This window comes from Leuciscus leuciscus (genome assembly GCF_965113295.1).
Source record: "Leuciscus leuciscus genome assembly, chromosome: 25".
NCBI classification, from domain to species: domain Eukaryota; kingdom Metazoa; phylum Chordata; class Actinopteri; order Cypriniformes; family Leuciscidae; genus Leuciscus; species Leuciscus leuciscus.
This window is the reverse complement of record NC_138724.1, coordinates 3,358,531-3,385,210: the sequence shown is the minus strand read 5'-3', so window position 1 is coordinate 3,385,210 and position 26,680 is coordinate 3,358,531. Positions and strand designations below refer to the sequence as shown.

At 40.6% G+C, this 26,680-nt stretch overlaps 1 protein-coding gene across 1 annotated transcript; it reads left to right on the top strand.

The window, feature by feature from the left end:
• The first annotated feature begins 15,313 nt into the window (after window positions 1–15,313).
• On the top strand, window positions 15,314–25,558 carry LOC309490518 (uncharacterized protein). The gene is made up of 6 exons (XM_082159733.1): window positions 15,314–15,399; window positions 15,504–15,630; window positions 24,215–24,463; window positions 24,595–24,766; window positions 25,024–25,172; window positions 25,291–25,558. Exons 2-6 carry the CDS (start codon window positions 15,606–15,608, stop codon window positions 25,386–25,388), a joined length of 693 nt encoding a protein of 230 aa, XP_082015859.1. The 5' UTR covers window positions 15,314–15,399; window positions 15,504–15,605; the 3' UTR covers window positions 25,389–25,558.
• The last annotated feature ends 1,122 nt before the right edge of the window (window positions 25,559–26,680 follow it).

Here is a 26,680-nt window from a genome sequence, read left to right as displayed (position 1 = left end):
AGAAGGATGCCAGGTGAGTCCTCAGAGTCACCATAGGCAGTAACTAGCTCGCAGTGAGGGCAGTCGCCGTCAGCGAGCGCGAGAGCTGCGTGATCAGGAAAAGGGGCGTCTTGAAAAAGACGCCCAGCTCTTTTAGTGCAATGGGAGTGTGTGTCGCGGCGGCGAGCACACACACATACATAAACACAGTAGCAGAGAAAGGATATAACGCCGGATAGCGCAGCAGGAAGGCAAGGAAGGCGGCGCGGCCAGCGACTTCAGTGACTCGTCCCGCTGAAGATGCTCTCTCTCAGACGGCGCGGCTTCTTATCCAGCTCCAGCGATGCGTGTGCTTCGCTTGAAGGATGAAAAATCAGATAATAGCTGCCTGCGAGCGATATTTATAGGCCTAGACCACGCCCATTTCGGCGGGACGTGACGCAGCGGGCGCGAAGTGCCCTGATTGGGTCTGACGTCACGCCAGGCCTCGCTCGATAGGCTGCTGCAGTTGCCGCAGAGCAGCCAATAGGCGCGCGAGCTGTCTCGCCTATGTCTGCATTGCTGCTGCAACGCGTTTTGCATTATTACAAAATTAAGGATAATTTTTGGCTTCAATATCTCGCGGAAAAGGATTTTCCCCTAGCGTAAGATATCTTACGCAGTACGAGAGACCTCTCGTAAGAGAACTGAAATGGCACTCTTCGTGTGATATTGATTAACTACATAAAATGATATAAATATATACATTTTCTAACCCCCATATCTTGAATTTTGTGATCATTCACATGCATTCATAAATGCATTTGAATACACTGAATAATGCAGTGAAAGACCACACTCAAAATGCACACGCGCACTAGTATAACTAGACTTCATCATGTAACTTTACATTAGCCTAGATGTGTGCACTCTGTAGGCACGATTTGTTGATAATGTTAAAGCGCACATCGTTAAAACAAAAAATACGATATTATCGCAGACGATTTAGTTATATCGCACACCCCTATATTGACCTTATCGTCATCATCATCATCGTTATTATCATCATAACAAGAAATTCCTCAGTACAAAAACAAACATAAGGGCTCATTCTAAGCCATTTATAGCTGAATAGGCTTTCGTCTTGTCTTACTTAGCCTTGTTTGCTGCTCTTTCATTTCATTCTTTGTCATTTATGTGAAATTATTGTACCGCAACTAAACAATTTTGCATTATGGATTTAAATTTTTTATCTGTTGAACAGCAAACATAAACAAAAAGAAGTAATAAACTCATTTTTTTTTTTTATTAATTTTACAAAGTAAACAATTTGTTTGCATTTGCGCGAGCATATTCACGCAGCGCTGTCTCGCGACTCGAGTGCAGTGCACGTTTTTGAATTCCAACGGTCGAGAAGAGACTGATCCCCGTCTGCTGATTTAAATTGATGGTCTGACGGAAATATTGTTGTGGTAAGTCAGAGAAATACATCGATTTTTTAAAGTAATTTACTTGTTATAAGCTTTAAACCCATTAGTAATGAAGTTGTCAATGTTTCTACAGCGGATTTACACTAAAACACGAAAGAGCCTGAACCGCGACAGTGTCACAAGTTGGCCTTACATCGGTAAGTTTTGTTGTGCTTGTTGCAAACTGTTAAATTTTGTGTTTTCTGATCCCAAGCTTAGTTATTAACTGCAGATAGTGCTCTAAGCTAGTTTTTGACCGCACACTCAAATGGTCATGAAGAACAGCCCTACAGAACAGAACAGAGCGCTTGTGCGTTCAGCTTAGGGGCGGTTCTAGACCCTTTTTAGGTGGGCTTCAACCCCCATATTTTGAAAGGTAATAAAGGTGAAAGGTGAAATCCTAGAACCGCCCCTGCAGCTAGTGGTTAAATGTACTCGCACTTCGGCTCAGAATGCTTTTATGATGCTAGATAATTGTAAACAGCCCAATGTGAACACTCTTGTGATTCACTTCAACCTTTTCAAACTTCATGAATGATTATTTTATGTTCAAGTCAAGTGGTGTCTAAGGAACTGGAAGCAGGCCAGGATACGGCTGTTTCTAAAGCACACACAGCTTAAAGGGATAGGCCTAGTTCACTTTAAAATGAAAATTCTGTCATCCTTTACTCACCCTCAAGTTGTATGAATTTCTTTCTTCTGCTGAACACAAGGGAATATATTTTCAAGAATGTCAGTAACCAGTTAACTGGAACCATTGACTTCCATAGTAGAAAAAAAAAAAAAACTATGGAAGTCAATGGTTCCAGTTAACTGTTTGACAGAAAAGTCATGCAAAAAATTGATGATTTTGTCATGATAATTTTTTATGGAATTTTAACTTTTGGGACTACTGTATTCTAAGTTATTTCACAAATAATTTATATGTTTTTCCAACTTGCAGGAATCAGTAAAGCCAACTCTAGTTTTTCATGAAGCTTCAAACCCCCTCCATGCAAAAAGAGCCAGCATCAATATGGAGGGTGTCAACATTGTGAGCGCAGAAATGGATGTGATGGAGGCAATGGAGTGCCTCTTTGCTACTTATTTTGTATTCAGTGTGGAATACCCCAAGCACATCATTCACACGATGAATTTTGTTGAGCACTATGTCACGGGGTGACGTGAAGCGGAACTATTTTTTTGCCCAATGTTGTTTCCCTGTGGGAGCGATTTCAATGTAACACCAGGCCGGTTCCGGGTCCTTCCGTGTAAACAGTCCGGCCGGGCTTAGTAAATGGGGAAATGAGCATCAGCTGTGTAACGAGCGGCGATTGAGCCGCGAGAGAGACATGTATTCGCGAGGGGGATTATAAAAGGACCTGTTTGTGTGGAGAGAGGAGTGACCACTGATCTATATAATGACTGGATAGCTCATGACGTTCTAAACTGCCACTAGGCAGTGAAGCCACCGGAAGTGTTCGAGCGGCCATCTTACGATTCCCTACCAGCAGAGGGCTCCAACGCCCGTTATACAGAGATTGGTAGCTCCGACAGCACTTTTAAGATGACCCGCTGTGCAGCATACAAGTGTAAAACGACGTTAACAAAAGGATGTAAGAAAAACTGCCCACAGGTTGTAATTCAAGCCCTATAAGTAGTAATTTATATGAAAAATTGTTGCTATGCCCGTGTTGTTTTCTCGGAGACAAGAGCTGCTGCTTCTTCAAAAAACAACGATAAAACAGTCAACAGTAGCCTATAAGAAACCTCAGAGCAGCAATAATCACAATTAAGTGTCCAATAGCGACACCATTTGACAGCTTCAAAAGAGCTTCGTGCAGAGTCCGTTACATTAACCCATACAATTTATGCATTTCCTGAACATGTACTTGCTAATCAAACACTTTATATTAACAAACTACTAATCTATAAAACACAATCAGTCTACCGACCTTTTACTATTGTGTCAATTGATATGCGCGAGGGAGAGAGAGCAATACAGCGCTTGTGTTGTTTGAAGGCGGTGATTGCGTGCGCGCGGCCGCGGCTCTCTCTCTGCTTGTTCTTATGCGCCCTGTCCACTGATCTAAATAATTCGTTGTTACGACGACTTGAACGACGAACTAATTCCCTCCCTCATTTTGATTTAACGAATTACAACGTGGCTACAATATAATAAAACGAGGGAACAAATTAGTAGGCTATAACGTGCTGAGGTATTATTAATTCATGGCTACGAAACAATATTCACCTGAATATTCACCAATTCACAAAAATATAGGTCTTTATGTGGCAATGCTGAAGGAAGGGGGGGGGGGGGGAAATCAACGTTATAAGTACGTTTGAACAAATACAATCCGACTACGCCACCCCGTAATAAAACGGGGAAATGACCAAAATAAGGGACACAGGTTCGTAGGCTGAAATAATCCGAGAGAGGCGTGTGAACAATGTACAAAAAGACTTTATTCAACCATCATAAATAGTTAAAATGTTCCATGATAATCAATGTCTGGTCACCATCAAGCACTGTCGCAATCAGATACTCTGTGTACTGGACAAAAATAAAGATGTCAATTGGAAAATAGTCACAACATAAAAATAAACAAAAGACACAGGCTTTCCAGTGGCTGGGGCAGGCTAGATGGAGTGGAGACCCTATCTGTGGATTTGTGTAACACGCACACACACACACACACACACACACACACAGTGAGAGGTGAATCCAAGCAGCACTGCACTCCACACAACTGCACCACCACCTGTAGTACTCCAAACTAGCTAGCTAGCCTCCCAGCCTCGAGCCAGCAGTGCCTAAAATACACCAAAGCAAACAAAACAAATTAAGTTCAATAATACAGTGGAAATATTTCCATCAAAGTAAACAAAAACATTTATAAAGAACACTATTACAATAACAAGCTTGAACTATTGAAAATATACAAAACAAAATACTAGTAAACAACAACATAAACACACACAATGAAATGAATGCAACAGTTCGAATGATCACTGGAGCAGGTCCCAGAATCAGAGTTCCCTGAGCGTAAACACTTAACAGGGCACGAACGATGACATTAATAATGCCCTAGATGTAAACCAGCCCCAAAAACAGCAGGAAAGGAAAAACAGCAGCGCATCCTCCTTTAACAACGGATATAAACTTCCGCCTTCAAGAAACGCGATGGAAGAGACAGCTCAGCGCACTAAGGAAGAATGCTTAATTAGATACAGGTCTTGTGAAAAAGAGGAAGCAGATTAAATCACACTTACCCCACGCAATTCCTCGTGCCACACGGGGTGTATGGTCACTCACAGCTCATAATGAATTAACATGCAGGAAGACTTTTCACTGATTTCACGGCTAAGAGTTAAACAGATAATTAATCACCCGACGCCAAAATAACAGTAGGTAAACAGAATCGCGCACATACCTAAAATGCAGTGGACAGCCTATGACCCAACCAGGCATAAAACGCACTGAAAAAAAGAGAAAGTCTACATTTAAAATCCACATGCTCACGTCTATTAGCCAAACAGCTACAAACCAAGAGAAACCACGTACCGTCTACACCAGCGCGCTCAGTATGGGCGGTCCCAGTCGTGACGCACACCAGGCGATCTAACTCCAGCCCTAAAATACCAGCAGTGCCACCTCCAATAGGCTATGGTGGGTGACAATCATGTACCAATGAGCCAATGAAACTGAACTACGTCACCCACCTTGCCACATTTAGCATTCAGTATTTAATTAATAGTATCAAACTGTTTTTCTTACCTGTGAATATAGCTTTTCAGTGAAGGCCTACTAGTGTTCTCGTACAGCTTTTTTTTCCTTTTGCAAAGAAATTGCCGTTTTTTATTAAGCAGGAAAAATTTCCGACTTTAAACAAATACCCATTTAATTGCTTAGGATGTTTGCGTTGTGAGAATGTACAGGGAGACTTTAGATTTAAAAACTGTGTCTCGTTAGGCAATGTTTTTTTCAGTCAAATCATAAAATTTCCTATTGATTCAATAGAACGCGTGAGCTCAGTAGGGAATACCAATATGGCGGCGCGGTGGCTTCACTGTTTATGACGTCATGAGCTATCCAGTCATTCTATATAGATCAGTGGGAGTGACACAGAGTGGGGAGAGACTGCACATTAGGAGGAAGGAGCCTTAAATCAGTGGTTTTTGATGGATCTGGATTCATAAAGAGAGATAATGCTAACAGAGGAAGAGAGGCAGTGGATCTATGTTACTTCATCAAGCACTTAAGTGTCATCTGTAATTCTTATGAGGAAACCTAATGCCTTTAGTACCCGCTGTATACAACAGTTTGATGAAACTGCCCCGGAGTTTATTGAGATCCGATTTGAAGACTCTAACGCCAGTTGTGTGTTCATAGTACACTTCCCACACAGTTTTGGATGTACAGTATCGTCAATTGAGAGGAGGGAGTTGGCTGGGACCGCGAGTGGAGACCTTATTCACTGTGAGTTGTTGTGAGTTGCAGTGCTTAGTGTGAAGTAGACATGTGCCGGTATTCGGTAATACGATAAATCGCGGTAATGAATATGCACGATATTGTTATCGTGGGCACTTCAAAATACCGTGAAAAATAATAGATCAGAATTTATATTTATAGAACGCGCATTAGCTTATTTTCCATCAACCGCTTAAACAAACACTGCGTATATGCTGCGCGAAACACGTGCGCGCTCTGATGTAAACAATACCCACATGTATTAGCACTGTGTGCATGCGGCTCAGCGCGCACTCTAGTCTAATGTAAACAATCCTCACATGGAGAAGAAGCATGGCGGAAAGAGGAACGCTGCCGACGATTTATCCCCCTTCTAAAAGCAGGGCTGTCAACTCCACGCATTCAGCAATTTACACTTTTCACACGCTCTCGGGCCACGCATCCATTTTCTCACGCAGAGAAAAATCACGGAGCAAAGAGGACACCGACACCGACAGACTAGACAGAGCAGGTTAGTTTTGATATGAAAAAAATTCTCAGCTCTCAGGTTCTGTCCATTTTATTACGAAATTCAGACAATAAATACCGTTTTGGTGCTTGTAAATGTGACGTGACCGATCGCTGTAGCGCCTCAGTTCAAGTAAACCGATCATCTGTTAGTTTTTATTTAAAGATACAGTACAACTTACCGAAAGGTATTTATGCCTCATACATAATATCGATCAATCAGTGTTTTTCAACCACGGAAAGAGGTCAATAAAGCTGCAGGTGAACAATTATGTCACAGAACGTTACATTTACCTCAGGAAAGCCATTTAATGACCAGCACGTTAGCTGAAAAAATAGCTATAGAGAGGAGTATTTTGCTAAATATGTGCACTATATTACATTTGTATTATATTTTTACTTGTGTCATAATTGTTATTATAATGAAAACCAAATTATATTTTAATTTAATTTGCTAATTTTTAACCTTTAATACTACCAGCTGACAGGGCTCTCTGTATGTTTACAGCATTATGTGAGATATATTTTTTTCTTGAGAAAAATTAACATGTTAACATCTACTCTAGCCTACCTAATATTTATCCAAAGAGTCAATATTGAATCAAGATTGAAATCAAATCCCAAGAATTGAATTGAAATCGTGAAAATTGTGTAAAATTGTGTTTAGTTACCAAATGTTTTAACAATCACAATTACACCTATTGTGATGCAAGTTGTTTTTTTCTACATCCCCCCCAATCCATCCGTTTCTCTTGAGCAATTAAAATATCGTGATAATACCGTATACCGTGATAAAAGCTCAATCAATTAATCGCAGCATGAAAATTTGATACCGGCACATGCCTAGTGTGAAGTGAACACGTGTGACCATTTGAAGTGATTGATGCATGCACAGGTGTGGATATTATAATTTTGTGTCTGCTCGTGTCCCCAGTTGGCATACTCGTTGGTCTCGAGTGCCGAATTGAAATTAACTAGCTGCTGTGTGTGAGTGTATGCTGTGCAGGATTGCAGCTCCATCCTGTCTGACAATGAAGAGGATGTGGTGAATATTCATGCATTGCTGTTTGACTCCCTGACTCGAAGAGTACTTGATTACTGTTTGACTTAAAGAGGAATCGTTGCACACTCATGCACTGTTGTTCTGTGAACATAGAGAAACTGCTATCTGCCATTGCATGCTGCCATCGTTGTCCTGTAGAAAGAAGACTCAGTTGTTAACCGCTGGATTCTGTACTCACCACTGTTGTTCTGTGAACATAGAGACCTTGTTATTCGTTATCGAATGCGGTCATCGCTGCTCTGTGGAAAGAAGACTCAGTTGATAACTGCTGGATCCTGTACTCACCACTGTTGTTCTGTGAATATAGAGAAACTGCTATCCGCCATTGCATGCTGCCATCGCTGCCCTGCGAGGGATCCTATTATCCGTCGCTGCACTCCAACTGCCGCTGGCCTGTGAAAGGAAGGTGACACCCAGTTATTTGACGTTGTCCTGTGAAAAGAGAAAGCCCACTGTCTGCTGCTACCCACCTGTAGTCTCCTGTGCCCTGCCCGGCATCTACTGCTGACTACCGCATCCCATCAGATGGTTATTGCCTTCCGCCTACCATATACTGTTTGTTGCTCCGCACCAAGAAGGTCCTGGTTCCGTCCAATCCCCGTCGTCCTGTGAAAGAGAGGTGACACTCAGTTACCTGATGCTGTCCTGTGAGAAGAGAAAATCCACCGTCTGTCGATCCTTACCTGCAGCCTTTTGTGTTCAGTGTCGCTCCATTACTTACCTCTGTCTGCCCGAAGAGGAACCGCTGTGTGAATTCCTTACCATTGTCGGCTCCATTCCTTATCTCTGGTTGGAAGGGGAATCGCTGTATGAATCCCATACTAGTGTCTGCTTCAGTACTCACCTCTGGCGGCCCGAAGTGTTCGCTCCATTACTTGCCTCTGTCTGGCCGAAGAGGAACCGCTGTGTGAATTCCTTACCTCCGGTTGTTCGAAGGGGAATCGCTGTGTGAATCCCATACTAGTGTCTGCTTCAGTACTCGCCTCTGGCTGTCCGAAGTGTTCGCCCCATTACTTACCTCTGGCTGTCCGAAGAGGAATCGCTGTGTGAACTTCCCACGCAGCCTGACGAAGAAGAGAGGCGGACCAGCCTGTGATTTTAGTTTAGGATTTAGCCTATTTTAATTCAATAAAAATACAAAGTTTGAGACTGATTATCTTGTCTGGTCTCGTGGTGTCTCTGGGTAACTCCTCGAGGTGGTACGCTTAATAGGGGGAGGCCACCCCGGCCTGTGACAACTACCTGTTTAAACTCTCCAGCAGCCAAAAAAAAAATGTCTGTCCCTGTGCTCAAAATGTATAATCACTTATCATAATACTTTGATATGTCATGAATAGTGCTAATGTAAATTTGTAAATATGAGGCGATTGATGTTATTCTGAAATGCAGAAATTATTCTGATTGATGAAATCTGAATTTGAATCTGTTATTACAATTCTTTGAGTGATATTAATGTAAATTTGTAGATTTGAAGTACTTGATGTTCTGAAATGCTGATCTGAATTTTAATCTATGTATTCACATTCTTTATGAGTGATATTAATATGAATTTGTAGTTTTGAGGGACTTGATGTTGTTCTAACACTGATGGGAATTTATGATGAATCTGTATATTTGCATTATTTAACTAGTGATAGATTAATGTAATTTTGTACATTTTATGGACTTATTTTGTAATATGTAGATGTAGGTGAAACTCTATTTTCATTATTTATGAGTTTTTTTTTTTAAATGGTTGATGTTTTAATGTTGATTTGTACATTTAAAGCCTTGAATACTTGAAATTACAGTAGCATTCTTTCAGTAATTAGGGGCCAAGCCCCGAAGGGGCAAGGCACCTATTGTATCTGTTAGTTAGGGGCCAAGCCCCGAAGGGGCAAGGCACCTATTGTATCTGTTAGTTTTCTTATTATTATTATTCTTCTTCCGCAAATGGGAGTCTATGGCAGCCCTATGAACCGTACGTAGGAAAATGATGAAATTTGGTACACTTCTAGTGATGGTAATGAATAGGAATTGGACCAATTTTTGAGTCTCTAGGACCAACTCTATAGCGCCACCACCAGTTCAAATATTCAACATTAAAATGGTTATAACTTTTGAACCCTTTGATCTAGAGACATGAAACTTAGTACACCTGATTCCTCTCATCATGCTGATCACAACCAATACCTTACATTAAGACTCCGCCCATTACAGTAGTAGCCATTTTGAAAAGTACAGTATTCAGTTTTTTCGCTACTCCTCCTTCAAATTTTGTCCAATTTTGTCCAAACATGTGCTCAAATGATCTACGGACTGAGCCGCATAGAAATGACTGAACAGAATTTTTTGCTATACTGGAAAAAAAAAAGTTATGATGTCGCAAACTTAACGAGGTCGACCCAAAATTGGCTAAGAGGCTGTATCTCGGCCAAAAATTGATCAATCGAAACGGAAGTATGCTCTAAGGGTCCATGCCAACGTTGGGAACAGCGCCACCTATGGGTCATGAGATATGGAAAATGGCTATTTTGGCCAATAACTTGTGAACAGTTTGTCAGAAAATCATAAATGTGGTATCTATGGATTCCTTGCATCATGCCGAATCCGTCGATACCGATTTTGCTAGGATGGGATGTAGGACGTGTCCACCATTTAGATTTTTGTCATAAATTGCAATATCTTATAAAGTATTTGACATATCGGCACAAAAATTGGTAAGGATCATCATTAGCCTGGCCTTAAGGTAGCTGAGAAGTTTGAACACAGCGCCACCTAGTGTTCCAGAGGTATAAAGTATTTTGCAAAAACGCTTATAACTTTTGAAAACATTTTTCAAATTTTGATTGCTTTATGTTATTATATTCCTTGGCTTATGCCGACTCCGTCGATATCTCATTTGTCATTTTCCAACAATGTGACTATCCGCCATATTGGAACAAATGAAAAACAGTTTTTTCGCTACTCCTCCTTCAAATCTTGCTCAATTTTGTCCAAAATTTGATCAGATGTTCTTTGGACCGAGCCGCATAGAAATGACTGAACAGATTTTTGATATTCACTACCGTTCCCGAGATATTCATCTCCGAAGTTGACCTAGCCTGTCTTTGTTGCCTTATGCTAGTTAGCTTAGCATAATTATTGGTTAGATGCCATTCTTTCTAATGTGGCTCGTCAGCTATCAGGTTAACCATAAGCTACATTAGCATTAAGCTAGCTTAGCATGCTAATCTCGTTAACATGATTTTGTGTGCTCATTCATACACTGAAGCCTCTCCTCAGCAGCTGTGTAACTCACGTCCTCTGAGTGGCGCAAGTTGCTAAACCACATGTCAAGAGTCCCGAACCATTCCGGTCGTGGGTTCGAATCCTGTGTGGGACAACTTTAAAATTGTGTATAAAGTTGTCATTAAAATTCCTTCTGGCTCTGCACTGCTGTTGGTGCTTAAATGCTGTTGTGCTTGATGTACATTTACATGTATATTCAATTTGTGCTGTTTTTGTTCTTGCGGCTCCGCACTGCTATAGTAAGAATACTAAACTTTAATAACCAAAGTATTTTTAGCTACTTTTTGAACCCAGGGAACCATTGGAGGGCTTGGCCCCTTTGAGGCTGCTTGCAGCTTTAATAGTAATTATTTTTGTTAATATAAATACATTACTAGTTCTATGCACTTTGGGTGTGCTTTTTTTCAGTATTCATGGGTGACTTTTTTTATGTGAATTACATTTTTACATTTTAGGGTCTTGATGTTTGTAAATAATATGAAATATTTAATCCGGAAAGGACAAAACAAATGATAATGAATGAACGAACCCCTAAAAGGTTCCATATAGAACCTTTTTCCTGGTTACAAAGAACCCTAAAGGGTTCTTTTGATTGAACCCTTAAAAAGGGTTCTGTATAGAAACTTGTAGGGGTTCCAAATACGTAGCACCTGATAGAACCTTTTCTTCTAAGAGTGTACTCGTCCCGACCGCTGCTGGAAGAGGTTTCAATCATTCATCAGTTTTGGCTGTGCTAATTTCTGTTATGATCTACAGTGTGCACTTCAAGAAAGAAGTACTCGTTCTGTTTAAAGTTAAAGCGCAACACAAAGGTAAGCTAATTATTATTATTATTGTAGTTATTTTTCTGAACATGAATGACACATTTTTGGCTTTTAATGTGTGTGTGGCTTTTAAAGTCTGTTAATTTCTAGAAATGAAGTTCACCCACTGGGGAACCGCCTAACTCATCTGCAAACTCGACCGGGAAAAACAAGCGTCTTTTAGAGGAAATGTTCTCTTTTATAGAGATATTATCTTGATAGAGAATATTCTCCTTTGGAAATAAAGGAAGTGTTGAAGTGCCCAGATAAACTCTCTTGCTGACAGATAGGGAACTCAGTAATATTAAAGATTTGTCCTCTAGTGGTGAAGGATGGAAATGCAGTTAAAGAGATTGACTTTCCTACAGTTCAATTACATTGTAGTGGCAAGTTTTACAAGAACAAGCTCCACTCACATTTTCTCCACATTATAGTCCGGTTTAGTAAGGGATATAAGATTGTGTTACATGTTTACTTACATCATAATAAATGAATAAAGTCAGTGAAAGGTTTGATATTGTGTAGTTTGTGATCCTCCATCAGCAGCTGCAGTTTCTCTCAGCTGTATCAGTGCAGTCACTGTGACGTCTGACTGACAGAGGTTTTTGTACGACTCTTTATCACTGTGTGAACACTCCACCTCTGTGTGCACTCTGACAGTAATAATCTCCTGTATCTTCAGTCTGGACTCCACTGATGGTCAGAGTAAAATCACTGTAAGATCCACTGCCACTGAATCTAGATGGAGTTCCAGTATTACGGGTTGTTGCTGCATATATGAGGAGTTTAGGAGCTTCTCCAGGTTTCTGTGAGTACCAGGCTAAATAATGAATACCATTATACATAAACACATTACTGCTGGTTTTACAGTTTATTCTGACTTCTTCTCCTGGTTGAACTGCTGGTATTGATGGACTCTGAGTTACAGTATACTGTCCTCTACACTCTGAAAGAAAACACAAACAAAAATGAAAATGATATACATGATGATATACAGTATATGATAAATATATATTCACATTTTAAGAGAATTAATAATCATTGTAAAAGCTGTATTACACAAACCTTGAATAAACAGTGAAATGGTCCAGATGAAGATGTTGATTGTGTTCATTGCTGTAGTTTAGTCTTGTGTGATGATGAAGATTGTGTTCTGCTCTCAGTCATGAAGTGTTAAACTCACAGCACTATAAACACTCTCAGAGCACTGAAGCATGTGCTGACAATGCAAAGAAGTGGGCAGGATTTACAACAGCTTGTGCTGATAACAAACTCATATACACATACTCATATTGTTTTTACATTTTATCTCCTATTTTTTTGTATTTTATTTCCTTTATTTTATTTCCTTTTATCACCTAATTTTAACTTCAGCAAATCAGCACAGTGCTCATACGACAAAGTTTGGATTAGTACAAAAACTGAGAATTCTTTTACCCGACCAGCTTACATACCGGGAAAGGAAAACACAACTGCCTACAAGGATAAGAGAAAATGCCTCTTCTGGTTCAAGAATCTACTTGCTGCACTAACTGCCACAGACTTTTACAAAGGATTGCAGTTCTTGAAACAAAGTTACTTACGGGACCACCAAACCAGACAGAGCACACAACAGAGCTTCGTCATGGACACCCTCAGCATACCAGTGAGTCCCATGAAACTAGTGCTCCTTGACAGGTAGAGAAACAAGCCGATCGACTTACAAATCGATGGCACAAACAGGGAGCGAGACCCAAAGGCACTCGAGACATCAGATTGTCACGAGCAACACATATTGCCGCAGTAGCATCCTCTACCCCAGATACAGCTCTGATAAGGATTGCAAACACTGGTCTACTACCACCGCCTATACATCTTGAGAACAGATTTGAAGTGCTAATGAATGTAAATGAGGAATCCCCAAACGTGATGAATGTGATCGAACACAGACTGAATGGGCCAGTAGCTAACACTGATGCTAACTGGTGCTCAAGGTCGAGCAGACAGCGGCACTCAGCTCAGAGCGCAGCCGAGCCCAGGACTCTGATAGTGGGGGACTCCATAATCAGAAACATTAGCAGCAGGGATACAACTACGTGCTGCCTTCCACAAGCAACAACTTCTGATGTAAACAGGGAACTTCAGAACATTCTGATGAAACATAAAACTGCAAATCGACTCATCATACATGTGGGGAAGAATGATATTCATAAAGAGCAGTCAGAACTCCTTAAGAAGGATTTCCATGAACTTTTTGAAACACTTAAAAGACTGAAAGTTCAAACATTCATCAGTGGACCTCTCCCAGCAAGAGGAACAAACCGGTTTTCACGGTTACTTGGGCTTAATACGTGGCTGCAAAAAACCTGCAATATAAAAGCAGTGAACTTTATTGACAATTTCAATCTTTTCTGGAGTCAGAGACAACTGTTTCATCGGGATGGCCATCACCCAAACAAACTTGGTTCAAGAGTGCTAAAGGACAATATCTACTTCTCCCTAAATCATCCTTCTGCAGTTTGTGCCAATCCACTCAATCTGAACGGCACACACACACCTGGACACAGTATGAATGACCACAGGACTTCACTTCAGCAGCAAAATGGACATGATAACACCACTCCGCCACAACAACCTCTGCTCACGGACACAATCTCACCTGAGCCCTGCCCACAGAGCTCACCACAGACATACATATCAGAACTGCTTGAAGATTCAGCACCCAAGGACGACTTCCTGGAAAACAGCCAGGGAAGCCAGGACAGCATATTACAGCCTCCGATAACACCAGAGCAACAGCCCCTTTCACCAGACACTTTTTCCCTCTATCCAGCATCGCCACTTCTGTGCTTCTCACAGAAAATGGAAGAACTGGTGTATGCTGGAACCAGACTATCCCACTCTTTTGCTGCAAGCCCCCAGATACCAACCAAAAAAAGACAGGCACCATTACCACCAAAGCCTGCGGGCCCAGCTCACCCTCCCCCTCCTCCTGTGAGAGCTCTTCGGCCTCTGCCACAACGCCAGGGCCCACACCCTCCTCCATCTGATCGAGGTGAACCAAAAACAACTGATACCAGCTCTCAGTGATATGTGTCGGGTCCCCGCTATGATAACAGTAACTTTCTCAAATGTTTACAGAACAAGCGGGAACCCAGTGTGCCTGTATCTTTCTCTATTGCTGTTCTATTACAAGATAGAAAGTCTAAGGCCTTCAATAGCCGTACAGCAAACCTAACTAATCTGGTGCCTATTACACGTCAAACTAATATTGCTGTGGGGAAAAGTAAGTCTGTTAAAGGGGTCATGACATGAGAAACCAAATTTGCCTTGATCTTTTGGTATATAAGAGGTCTTTGTACAATTAAAACGTCCTGCAAGTTTCATAGCTTAAGACGTCCTCTCCATTATAAACGAACCATTTATTTAATCAGGCTCTAAATACAGCTCGTTCTGGATCCATGGTGTGAAGTGACGTCACGGTACGAAGTGACGTAGCAGCCGTTTGCATATGACCGCCTCCAGCACAAGACAACTAAGCTTTAAGCGTAAGACAACAACGCTCATTTCGTATCGTTGTCACGCCGCGCGTCTCAAGTGTTCAGTCGACGGACAGCGAGTGGGTCTGTGTACAGGAAAATTACAATGCCACGCAGATGTGCTGTTCCTGGCTGTGGACAAACATCATCTTTGAATTCGCTGCCGAAAGATCCAGACGTCAGGGAAAGATGGATGGACTTTTGACGTCCCAGTCACTTGAGCGTTTGTTGTATACATTTTAAGGATGACTGTTTCGAAAACAAATCCCAATATGATGCTGGCTTTGCCAGAAAACTGTTGCTCAAAGATAAGGCTGTGCCGACTATTCTGGGCTCAACTGCAACGACGACGCAAACTGTAAGTAATGTATTTAAAACTTTAAACTACTTTTTAAAACGCAATTTCATTCATTATGAATAATCACAGTGTTTTTACTTAGTTTACATGCATATTGTTTTCAGAGACCGCCATGTTCAGGCCCCATTACAAAAGATGTTGGCTGTCAAACTGACCAACCCACTCATAACGTTACATCTGTGGGCACACAGCTGTCGTTTCGAACCATGAGACCCAAGTGTCGTAGCAAAGGTATTATTTATGAAATCCTAACTTGTGTTATCCTAATTCTATTTATAAGAAGCTTAAACGCTTTATTGTCTAAAAGGGAGTATTTATAGTCCATATTTTTATAATAATGCAATTACAATTGATAGAATAAAACTTTACATTGTATTTTCCGGCTGGCGCGGCGAAATCACCGCGGCGAAAATAAACCAGCCGCATTTCAAAGTCGTTCCCAAAATGACCGCCAGGTGGTGCAAAGGGACATTGTGCAAAACAGCAGCAATAGCCGTATTTTAAAATGTAAGTGGGTTAAATATAAAACCCTAAGCCTGATAGGCATATTTTTCATATATATATAAATAGGCCTTATAGGCTACAACAGAATAGAACCAAAGATAGAATCATTTTTAGAACTGAAAAAATAGAATCAAAAGTTAAAAATAGAGACGATATTAAGAGCAATGACGCTGAATATTTTTACTATTCTATTGAGGAATTAGATAAATGAAGAGCTCTCGTGAGCGATACAATTGCATAGTAATTTATAGTGATTTCAAAAGCAGTCCTTAAAAAAAAAAATACATGGAGTAGTGTGGTATAATTTTTCAGAGATTACGCAGAACGGGTTTTAGTTAAGATCCTAATTTCAATGCCCTTAATGTATAGGCTAGGCTACTGCTTTAAAAAAATGTCACAACGCGTTTTGAGATTGTTTTGAATTAAACATTGAAGTTTAAAATGTAGTGTTTTGGCACACCAGGCCGAGTGGCGTTACGCATTGTTCAAAAATCAAGTTTTATTCTGACATATTGAATTGGCGTTAGAATTTTTTTTTAGATGTATTAGATTTAGATTTTAGATTTCGTTAGATTTATTTTTCTCATAACAGCTAAAATAACTTAATATATGCCTTGTCTTAATATGACCTACTTAATATAGGCAATAGGCATATACTAGCCTATATAATAGCCTAAATTAGCAAAACTTGGCCACTAAATATTTAATTTTCAATTATTTTAATTATCACAATTAAAGTTTTAATTTTATTAAATTGAACAAGCGCAACAATCAGCATTTAATCAAATATTCTAAAAGATGTATTATTAATAATAATGTTATTTCAACATAATATTTCGTTTTTTTGACATAATATGTGTGCGTGCAACAATCAAGATGTGTATTTGTAAATCCGGTGATGCGTGCATTGATTTTTATCAATAAACTAGTGTTTTCTGACAGTGTCGACTGCAAAGATGAAGTTGACGATCGCCATATTTGTAGTGAACGCACCTAGAGAAAATTGCACATAAAGACATAATCAGAGTAGCCTTTTTCTTTTCGTTTTGAATTATTTCGTTTGAAGACATTTCAAGCTTTGTGTATTTGATGTATTTATCATGTCTGTGTGAGGCATACGCTGAGTTTCGTTAAGTTAGGAGGATGAGATGCGCTCCAGCTGACGTGCAACGCAAGTGACAGCGCGGGCGCCTCCATGATTAGTGTCTGTTATATTTGCTTCTCTTACTTATTAAATACAGGCAATTGGTTGATGAAAAATTTATTCAAATTAAGATACAATTTATAGAAAACGAAATTCACTTTAAAGAAAGGTTTTCTACTAAACAAAACGGTAACACTTTATATTACGACCCGCAAACAACTGCGTAAGTAAACCGAAACTACGGTGTACGTTTCTGTAATTATAGTGTACTTCCGTGTAGGTATAAGGGAACAATATGTTAAGTTTTGGGTAATAAAGGGGTAACAAGCAGATATATAACCTGCAAAGAACTTCGTAAGTAAACCGAAATTGCGGTGTACGTTTCTGTAATTATAGTGTACCTCCGTGTAGGTATAAGGGAACAATATGTTAAGTTTTGGGTAATAAAAGGGTACAACCAGATATACAAGCAAATTATTTATAATGTAATTATTTTAAAACTAACAGGTACCTATTCTGTATATATTCCAGGCAAAAATTGTACGTCTGTTGTATATAAAAGTTTTTATCACATTTCTGGCAAAATATGTTCTTGTGCAATGTAGTTACAGGGTAATTTTGACATCTGTGGGTTGTAAATTAAACTTTTTGGCAATGCTATTTATTGGCTTTTCTTACTAAACTACTTAACGTTAAGCCAAAAAAAAAAATTTTTTGCTATGATTTTAATTTAAAACATACCACGTAGTACTTAGTACTTACCTTATCACATTGTATTGCAATGACACTTAAATGTCAGGGCAAATATACTGTGTAATTAAGTTTTTTTGTTTAGTTTTTTTAATAAGAGTATCTTTCTCTGTTATTACTGTGCAAATAGTGTTGTTTTGTATTGTTACATAGTAAGTAGTGTTTGTTACCCGTTTCAACTGTGTATTTACAGGGTAAGTGTACAGGGTAAGTGTAACTCCTGCGGGCTGTAAATTAAAGTGGAGCTTGTTACCCCCTTGTTCTGTGTAATTACAGGGTAAGTGTAACTCCTGCGGGCTGTAAATTAAAGTGGGGCTTTTTACCCCCTTGTTCTGTGTAGTTACAGGGTAAGTGTAACTCCTGCGGGCTGTAAATTAAAGTGGTGCTTGTTACCCCCTCGTTCTGTGTAGTTACAGGGTAAGTGTAACTGCTGCGGGCTGTAAATTAAAGTGGAGCTTGTTACCCCCTTGTTCTGTGTAGTTACAGGGTAAGTGTAACTGCTGCGGGCTGTAAATTAAAGTGGCGCTTGTAACCCCGTGTTACAAAACCTTGTAATAAATAAAACCCCGTGTAAATAAAACCTTGTAACGAATTCACACTGTATGGTAGACTGTGTACAGTTGAGACTCCTTAAATAACTTGCGTTCGCAGCAAGCACAAGTTGTGATTTTTTGTGTCAGCTGGGAAGGAAATATATACCAGACCTCTTGGAACTTTAATTGAATACATAGCGTTGGTGAAGCATACTGAAATTACATCCCTACAAATTTATTAGGCCCTACTGAAAATAAATGTATCGAATTTAAGCAAAGTAGCCTAAATATTAAGACTGTAAGCCCTTTGCTTTTTACTTAGCCTATAAAGGACTCTTGTAGCCGACTTTGTGTTAATTTAATTTGTAGAGGATTTTTTTAACTCAAACATTAACACTGAAATAAATTAAACTAAATTATTGTACATTTTTTGGCACACGACGACGAGTGGCGCTATGCATTATTCCAAAGCCAGGTTTTTTTCTGGCATGTTGAATTAGTGTTCGACAAACGCGGCGGCGCGTTCATTTGAATGAAGAGCGCTTCTCGCTCGTGTGAGCGAACACACACTGGAACGTTAGGCCATGTCGCAACGAGTGAATCGTGGCCGAGTGGTTGAACTTACGTTACGATCATTTAGATGACACGGGTTCGAATCCCGAACTAACTTGGACTACTGATATTTTTATATTAGCCTATTAATGCATTTTATAGTCTATTGTTGATGCAGAGAGATTTGTCTAGTTCTAAAACATAGTTTTTTGCTTATAGCCTATTTACAAAATAAAATCACCATGCATTTCCATTTTACACTAAGGAACAAATAGCCTATTATACAATGACTTTACTTCTATAACCTATAATGATTCCAATCGTAATTTCAAAAGCAGTTCTGTTAATATATATATATATATATATATATATATATATGGTTCATGGTTCCAGTGGCAGTAATGCATCCACGGCTTTTCAAAATGTCACAAAGCGTTTTGAGATTGTTTTGAATGAAATATTGAAGTTTATAATGAAGTGTTTTGGCACACCACGACGAGTGGTAAACTCTAAGTTTTGTTTTGCAAACTCAGCTAGCCTGTGGGGGGTTTGGAGAAGGCAATAGTTGCTTTATCGTGGGGGTGCAGGACAGAGGTGTTAATGTTCCGTCTTTCATATGGAGAGTGTAGGAGCCAGCCTGATGAGCAGGCAAAGGCAAAATTCTTTTAAGGATTAATCTCAAAATCTCCAAAAGTCCATAGCCTATGTACAGTAGGCCCTATATCTTATTAAATTATATATTGTAGTTTTATTGATTGTATTTAAAGGTTTTCCACACACAATTTCAATTTAGCAGATACAGAGCTCTTTAATTCGCGACCCACCTCGTTTTATTGTGAGGTGAATTCAGCAAGGCATGTTGTATCTTTGAAGGAACAAAGGCTATTTGTTACAGTTTTTTCTTCGTGATTTGTGTGGATGACACACAGCGACATATACAGTATTATCAGCTGTATGGTGTTTTTTTACGCTGAAATGCTTAATGTCGAGAAAGACCCGCCGCGCGCAGTGAGGGAGACCAAACTTACTAAAAAAATATCCAGCGCGAGAGAGGCATGTCACATGCCTGTCCTGTCTTGTGTAGCACATGTGGTGTTTGTGTTCCTGTCTCTGTTTTGACCCCACCCTCCTTGTTATCTCATTATTGGTTTCAATTGTCCCACCTGTTCCCTCATTACCTGCCTGATTTGTCCCTTTTATAAGTTCCTTTGTGTTTGCAGTCTGTGTCGGATCGTTGTCTTGTCATGTGTTCCTGTTCTCCTGTAACCCGCTTGGTATGTTCCTTTTTGAAGTTCTTGTTTTGTATTCTGTAATGTTTTCCCCCTCGTGGGTTTTGTTTTGTGCTTTGTCTTTTCCTTTATAAATAAATATTATTTCTCCTTGCATTTGAGTTCTCCATTAGTTTCTTTATTGTAACGTGACAGAACGATCCGACCATGTTGAGAACTCAGCAAGGACTTTCCCACCATCCACCAACCCCCTTTGTGTCGTGCCCCCTATACGAACACATTAGCCGTGTTCGGGTCCTAAATTCTCTCCGCCAACAAGGCGCGGACTTAAGGAAGTTTGCGGCCAAATTCCTTGGAGTGGCAGAGGGATTACGATTCAATGATGAGTCTCTAAAGGACCTTTTCTTTTGCGCCCTCGACGAACCCATGGACTGGATACTTCGGAGGGCGTATGATCACGGTACTTTTGGGGAGATGGTGGAGGGTCTCGCTCGCTTGCAGGAGCGAGAGGCCAGGAAGAGCGTCACAGTTCCGGTGGTCCCAGTTTCGGTGGTCCGGAGACGGAGGAGGAAGAAAGGGGCCTCTTCAACTGACGGTCCAGTGATTCTTAACACTAAGACAATCCCGGAGGAGACTGCGATCACTGACGCACCGCCCAGGCGTCCTGTTCTGCCTGTAGCATTCCAGCAATACGTCACGCCTGCCCAGCCAGAGACTGTTCCAGAGCCGGAGCCAGTGTCTGTTCCAGAGCCGGAGCCAGTGTCTGTTCCAGAGCCGGAGCCAGTGTCTGTTCCAGAGCCGGAGCCAGTGTCTGTTCCAGAGCCGGAGCCAGTGTCTGTTCCTGAGCCGGAGTCAGTGTCTGTTCCTGAGCCGGAGTCAGTGTCTGTTCCTGAGCCGGAGTCAGTGTCTGTTCCTGAGCCGGAGCCAGTGTCTGTTCCTGAGCCGGAGCCAGTGTCTGTTCCTGAGCCGGAGCCAGTGTCTGTTCCTGAGCCGGAGCCAGTGTCTGTTCCTGAGCCGGAGCCAGTGTCTGTTCCTGAGCCGGAGCCAGTGTCTGTTCCTGAGCCGGAGCCAGTGTCTGTTCCTGAGCCGGAGCCAGTGTCTGTTCCTGAGTCTGTGCCTGAGACGGTGGTGTCTGTTCCTGAGCCCTCAGTGACCGCGACACTGGCCATTATGGCCACAGCCATGTGGTGTGTGTGGGCTACGCACACACTTGGACCGGTGGTGTCTGTTCCTGGGCCGGTGGTGTCTGTTCCTGAACCGGTGGTGCCAGTTCCCGAGCCGGTGGTGCCAGTTCCAGTGCCCGAGCCGGTGGTGTCTGTTCCAGTGCCCGAGCCGGCGGTGCGAGTTCCAGTGCCCGAGCCGGCGGTGCGAGTTCCAGTGCCCGAGTCGGCGGTGCGAATTCCAGTGCCAGAGCCGGTGGTGCCAGTTCCAGTGCCCAAGCCGGTGGTGCCAGTTCCAGTGCCCGAGCCAGTTCCAGTGCCCGAGCCAGTGGTGCCAGTTCCAGTGTCCGAGCCAGTTCCAGTGCCCGAGCCGGTGGTGCCAGTTCCTGAGCCGGAGGCGGAGGTGTCTGTTCCTGAGCCCTCAGTGACCGCGACACTGGCCATTATGGCCACAGCCATGTGGTGTGTGTGGGCTACGCACACACTTGGACCGGTGGTGTCTGTTCCTGAACCGGTGGTGCCAGTTCCCGAGCCGGTGGTGCCAGTTCCAGTGCCCGAGCTGGTGGTGCCAGTTCCAGTGCCCGAGCCGGTGATGTCTGTTCCTGAGCCGGTGCCTGTTCCCTGGCCGCCCGAGGGAGAGTCTCCGCCCTGGCCGCCCGAGGGAGAGTCTCCGCCCTGGCCGCCCGAGGGAGAGTCTCCGCCCTGGCCGTCCGAGGGAAGGTCTCCGCCCTGGCCGCCCGAGGGAAAGTCTCCGCCCTGGCCGCCCGAGGGAAGGTCTCCGCCCTGGCCGCCCGAGGGAAGGTCTCCGCCCTGGCCGCCCGAGGGAAGGTCTCCGCCCTGGCCGCCCGAGGGAAGGTCTCCGCCCTGGCCGCCCGAGGGAAGGTCTCCGCCCTGGCCGCCCGAACTCTGTGGCCCGCCCTGGCCTCCCGAACTGTCCATTTCCCCTGCCCTACTCTGGTCTGTCCCTCCCGTCCCGCCCTGGTCTGTCCCTCCCGTCCCTAGTGGAGCGTCTGGTAGCCGCTCCTTAAGGAGGGGGTAATGTCACATGCCTGTCCTGTCTTGTGTAGCACATGTGGTGTTTGTGTTCCTGTCTCTGTTTTTGACCCCACCCTCCATGTTATCTCATTATTGGTTTCAATTGTCCCACCTGTTCCCTCATTACCTGCCTGATTTGTCCCTTTTATAAGTTCCTTTGTGTTTGCAGTCTGTGTCGGATCGTTGTCTTGTCATGTGTTCCTGTTCTCCTGTAACCCGCTTGGTATGTTCCTTTTTGAAGTTCTTGTTTTGTATTCTGTAATGTTTTCCCCCTCGTGGGTTTTGTTTTGTGCTTTGTCTTTTCCTTTATAAATAAATATTATTTCTCCTTGCATTTGAGTTCTCCATTAGTTTCTTTATTGTAACGTGACAAGGCAAAGAAAAACGCCTGTTCTTAATTTATGTTGCTTTGAACTTTTTTCGTTTTGTACCGTTTTAATTTTTTAATTTAGCTGCAATTTCTTTGACAATATAAATTTAAAATGTTGCAAGAATAAGATTGTGTTTCTTATTTTGCATCACAAAGGGAATAAACTCTATCGATGCAACCCTGTTTAAATAAATAAACTGTTCCGACACTTTATTCATACCTTGAAATGTGCGATGGGTTTTCAAACTTAATTAATTTTCTTTTTCTTTTACATTTTCATTGTTTATTTTTTAATTGAAAGCAATACTGTATTGAAAGTATTTTTTCTGATTTGTTCGATCTGTTTTGAAAAATGTCTTCCGTTGCTATGGCCGGGTATAACTGTCAGTCATCTCAATCTCGTGAATGATTCACACACACACAAAAAATAATTTAGCAGATTAAAGACGAGCTTCATCATCTTCATTTTCTGGTGCAATCGGCTGACAGTCTTCCTCATCAGATGTGTCGTCTTTGCAGCGGCTCAACTGGAATGTAGCAAATTTGTGTTGTAAATTGATAATTAAACAAGATGATTGACTTTAATAAACAGATGCATATTTAAGCATCAAGAATGGAAAAACACAAACACTGTCGGCTACACTGAGATTCGATCTCAGATCGTTTGAAGCTCCGAGAGGCTATTGTTAATGCATTGACCACAGAGCTATCGTCTGAATAGCCTAGGTCTACTATTTTCTCTGTTTTAAAAGTTTGTTATATTCTTTTTTTATTTGCTTATGTTTTTTAACATTGGCAATTTACTGTCTCGAAATTATGTGTCGAAAAAATTATAAAAAAAAGTGTTTTTACAAGACCTTGTGCTGTTTATTTATTTATTATTATTATTATTATTATTATGCAGATGTTAATTCAGCCATTCTGTTGGATAAAAATTGTCCCTAATGTAAAATGGAAATTAATGGTAATTTTATTTTATAAATATAAAATATTTAATATAGGCTATAGGAGAAAAAAACAATATGGTGTAGCAATATTTTAGAACTATCAAATCTCTCTGCATTAATAATAAAAAAGAAGCCCATGTTTGTTCGGGATTTGAACCCGTGTCATCTGAATTATTGAAATGTAAGTTATAGCCTACCACTCGGCCACAAATTTGTTTTGTTTTAGTTTGTTTGAAATGTATTTTTACATATTTTGCTTTCGTTAATGTTAACCAATTCTGTTGTAGCATAATAGGCCTATATTTTTTCCCTAAAAGTTTGTTTTATTCTCTGCTTTGTGTGTTTATATTTTTACATATTCAATCAGTCTCATTTTTGTTCAAATAATGAAAAACGTTTTTTTTTTGTTTACAAAAAAATCCACATCCTTGATGTGTCATTACAAGTGCACAGAAAATGTGAGTGATTCCTTCTGAGTGAACACGAGTGGATCTGACTGCAGTAGATGTAAAAGTTTGTTCATGTTAATAAATATACAGTTTTTTTTACATTACATAAACAATATTTCTTTTTGGTATTACAATTGATTAGGGTTGTCAAAGAAAATAGAGCAAATTGCCAGAGACAAGGACTGTTCAATAGTGAAAAAGTGGCAGCACAGCATAAGAAACCATCTCTATTGGACTGCAGCATCCTCTACTTCAGGACCAGAGAAGGTAGCCAAGTGGAAGTCCCTCATCAATCACATACAGGATGTTCACATCCATGATGATCCATTATTCCCACAATGTGAACATTCAGATCGAGTGTCAAAGGGCAGCATTAAACACTTCAAACCTGGTGAGTGCATAATATATTTCATATTATTACCATTACCGATCAAAGTGGCTGACTGTTGTTCATCTGTGTCCCACAGTGCTAATACTGTTTCCATTATCCTACACACAAATTAATACATACTACTATTCCAGGTTCAAAACCACTTTACAGAGTCGAAAAGGTGCTGACTAACAACAGAGTCCTCAAAGATGTAGCAAAGCTCAGCCCTCACTTCCAGACCTCATCCTTGGAGGCCTTTCACAGTGTTATTTTACGCTTTGCCCCCAAAAGTGTGGTATTTCCTTTTATTGGAATGCTGTGCAGGTATGCAATGTAAAGTTGTAGCCCATGTAGAATCGAATCATCTTATTGACATTTAATGAACCATAAAGTCCTATTATTTCATAATTGTATGTAATACAGGAAGCCTAGCATAAGCTATAAAATAATTTGAAAAGCAGTTATAACATTTCGAATGCTTTGTCATTTCGTATTATTTTATATTTTCTTGAAAAAATAATAACACTGTGTCACTCCTACTTTTTAGTAACTACATGTTTTTTTTTTTTCTGCTGTTTTAGGTTGTATTTGGCTGGCATGCATTTCAATGAAAATTCAAACCGTCCAAAGGCTACTACATCATCTGGAAAGCCAATGTACAGACTTTTGTTCCCCAAGGCTAAAAAAGGATTGTACACCACAAAACCAGTGACATCCAACCCAATGTACTGTAAGTTTGAATAGATGTTTTGATTAGTAATTTACAAAAAAAAACTAAAAAAAAACTAAATACAATACACACAAAGTGCATAGAACTTAATTTACAGTATTGTCAAAAAACATTCCAGGCTACGTCTACGAACTGATGACACTGCTTTTTGAAAAGGTTCTGCCAGATCCTTTTCCCTACATGGAGGAGCTGCATAAAATTACAGTGCGTGCCTGACAGTCTATGCACACAGTATGACAGACCTTCATTGGAGGAGGCCATTGCTGAACATGTGTCGAGGTTTAGTCAAGGGGCAGTTTGAATCCGACATAGCTGCTTTCCGCATCTGGGAATTTTTGCCGTATACACAGGACAACGCATGATGGTATTACAACTCTGATCTTTCTGCCTAGATAGCCCCAGCACCAACTGACAAAGCTTCTGTAAGCCAAATGCCTGTAGCGCCTGATGGAAACAGAGAACAGACATTTCAAATTAAACATTCGAAATGTGTTTTGGAAAGTGTTGTGTGTGTGTATATATATATATATATATATATATATATATATATATATATATATATATGTCAAAACTATTGTTATTTGAATATACATTTTGTTACATTAAATATTTATAATCCATATTAACATAAAACAATTGTGTATGTCAGTTTTCTTACTGGTGTAACCCTCTGAGACTCAAAGGACCATAGTCTGCCCTGTAAATGTTATGTGCATTCTGTAACGAATACAAATTTAGGCAAACAGGTTCAAGTCCCGGGTGATGAATCATACAGGTAGGTGGTACTGGTGCCTGGTTAATTCTTCTGACAACCTATTGACAAGGCTATTGAGTTTACAATTGTAGTACAACATGTATGACATGTAATACTCAAACATGCAGATAAACATAACTATTATTATTTGTCTTTTATTATGTGCACATACTTCAGGGGTCTCCATTCAGCATTTATGTTCTTGCTCAGTGGGCATTGCACCACAATTGCCACAAGTGCACCTGTGAATGTTTAAAGCAATCATAAATGTATTTGAGATGACACCTTTTTTCAGCACAAGACTGAATTGTCATTTTAAGGGTATTTACAATATTACTTTTTATTACTGGTTAATATAAACACATTTGTATAAGAGAAACTTGAAAATATGTCGCCTTTCTAGTAGGCCTACATGTGATAGAAAATTAAAAATGTTGCCTTATCAATGCTGCATCTTCAAATGTGGCAAATATGAAATATATCATTTCATTGAAATTAGATAAATAATGTTAAACTGTTAGCAAATTAAGCTATAAAGGATAATTATGCAACAATAATCCGTTTTCAAGTGTCTCGGGTTACAATTTTATTAATTCAAAACAGTTTCACTTTTCATGTGGACACAGGCTGATCCAGTCTTCGTTGTTGTGGTGATGGTTCATTTTCCTCTGATTCCTCGTCTGATTCCAGCTCAAACATATAAGGTTTTATCACTGCAAGAGCCATCGCTTCGCGAGCATCACCCGCTACTAAA

Excerpts from the sequence above, each read along its gene's own strand:
- LOC309490518 (XM_082159733.1), top strand. The coding sequence starts at position 15,606 with ATGAGACCCAAGTGTCGTAGCAAAG. Across the intron at positions 15,631-24,214 it reads ACCCAAGTGTCGTAGCAAAG|GGTTGTCAAAGAAAATAGAG; the intron begins GTATTATTTATG and ends ACAATTGATTAG. Across the intron at positions 25,173-25,290 it reads GACATCCAACCCAATGTACT|GCTACGTCTACGAACTGATG; the intron begins GTAAGTTTGAAT and ends AAAACATTCCAG.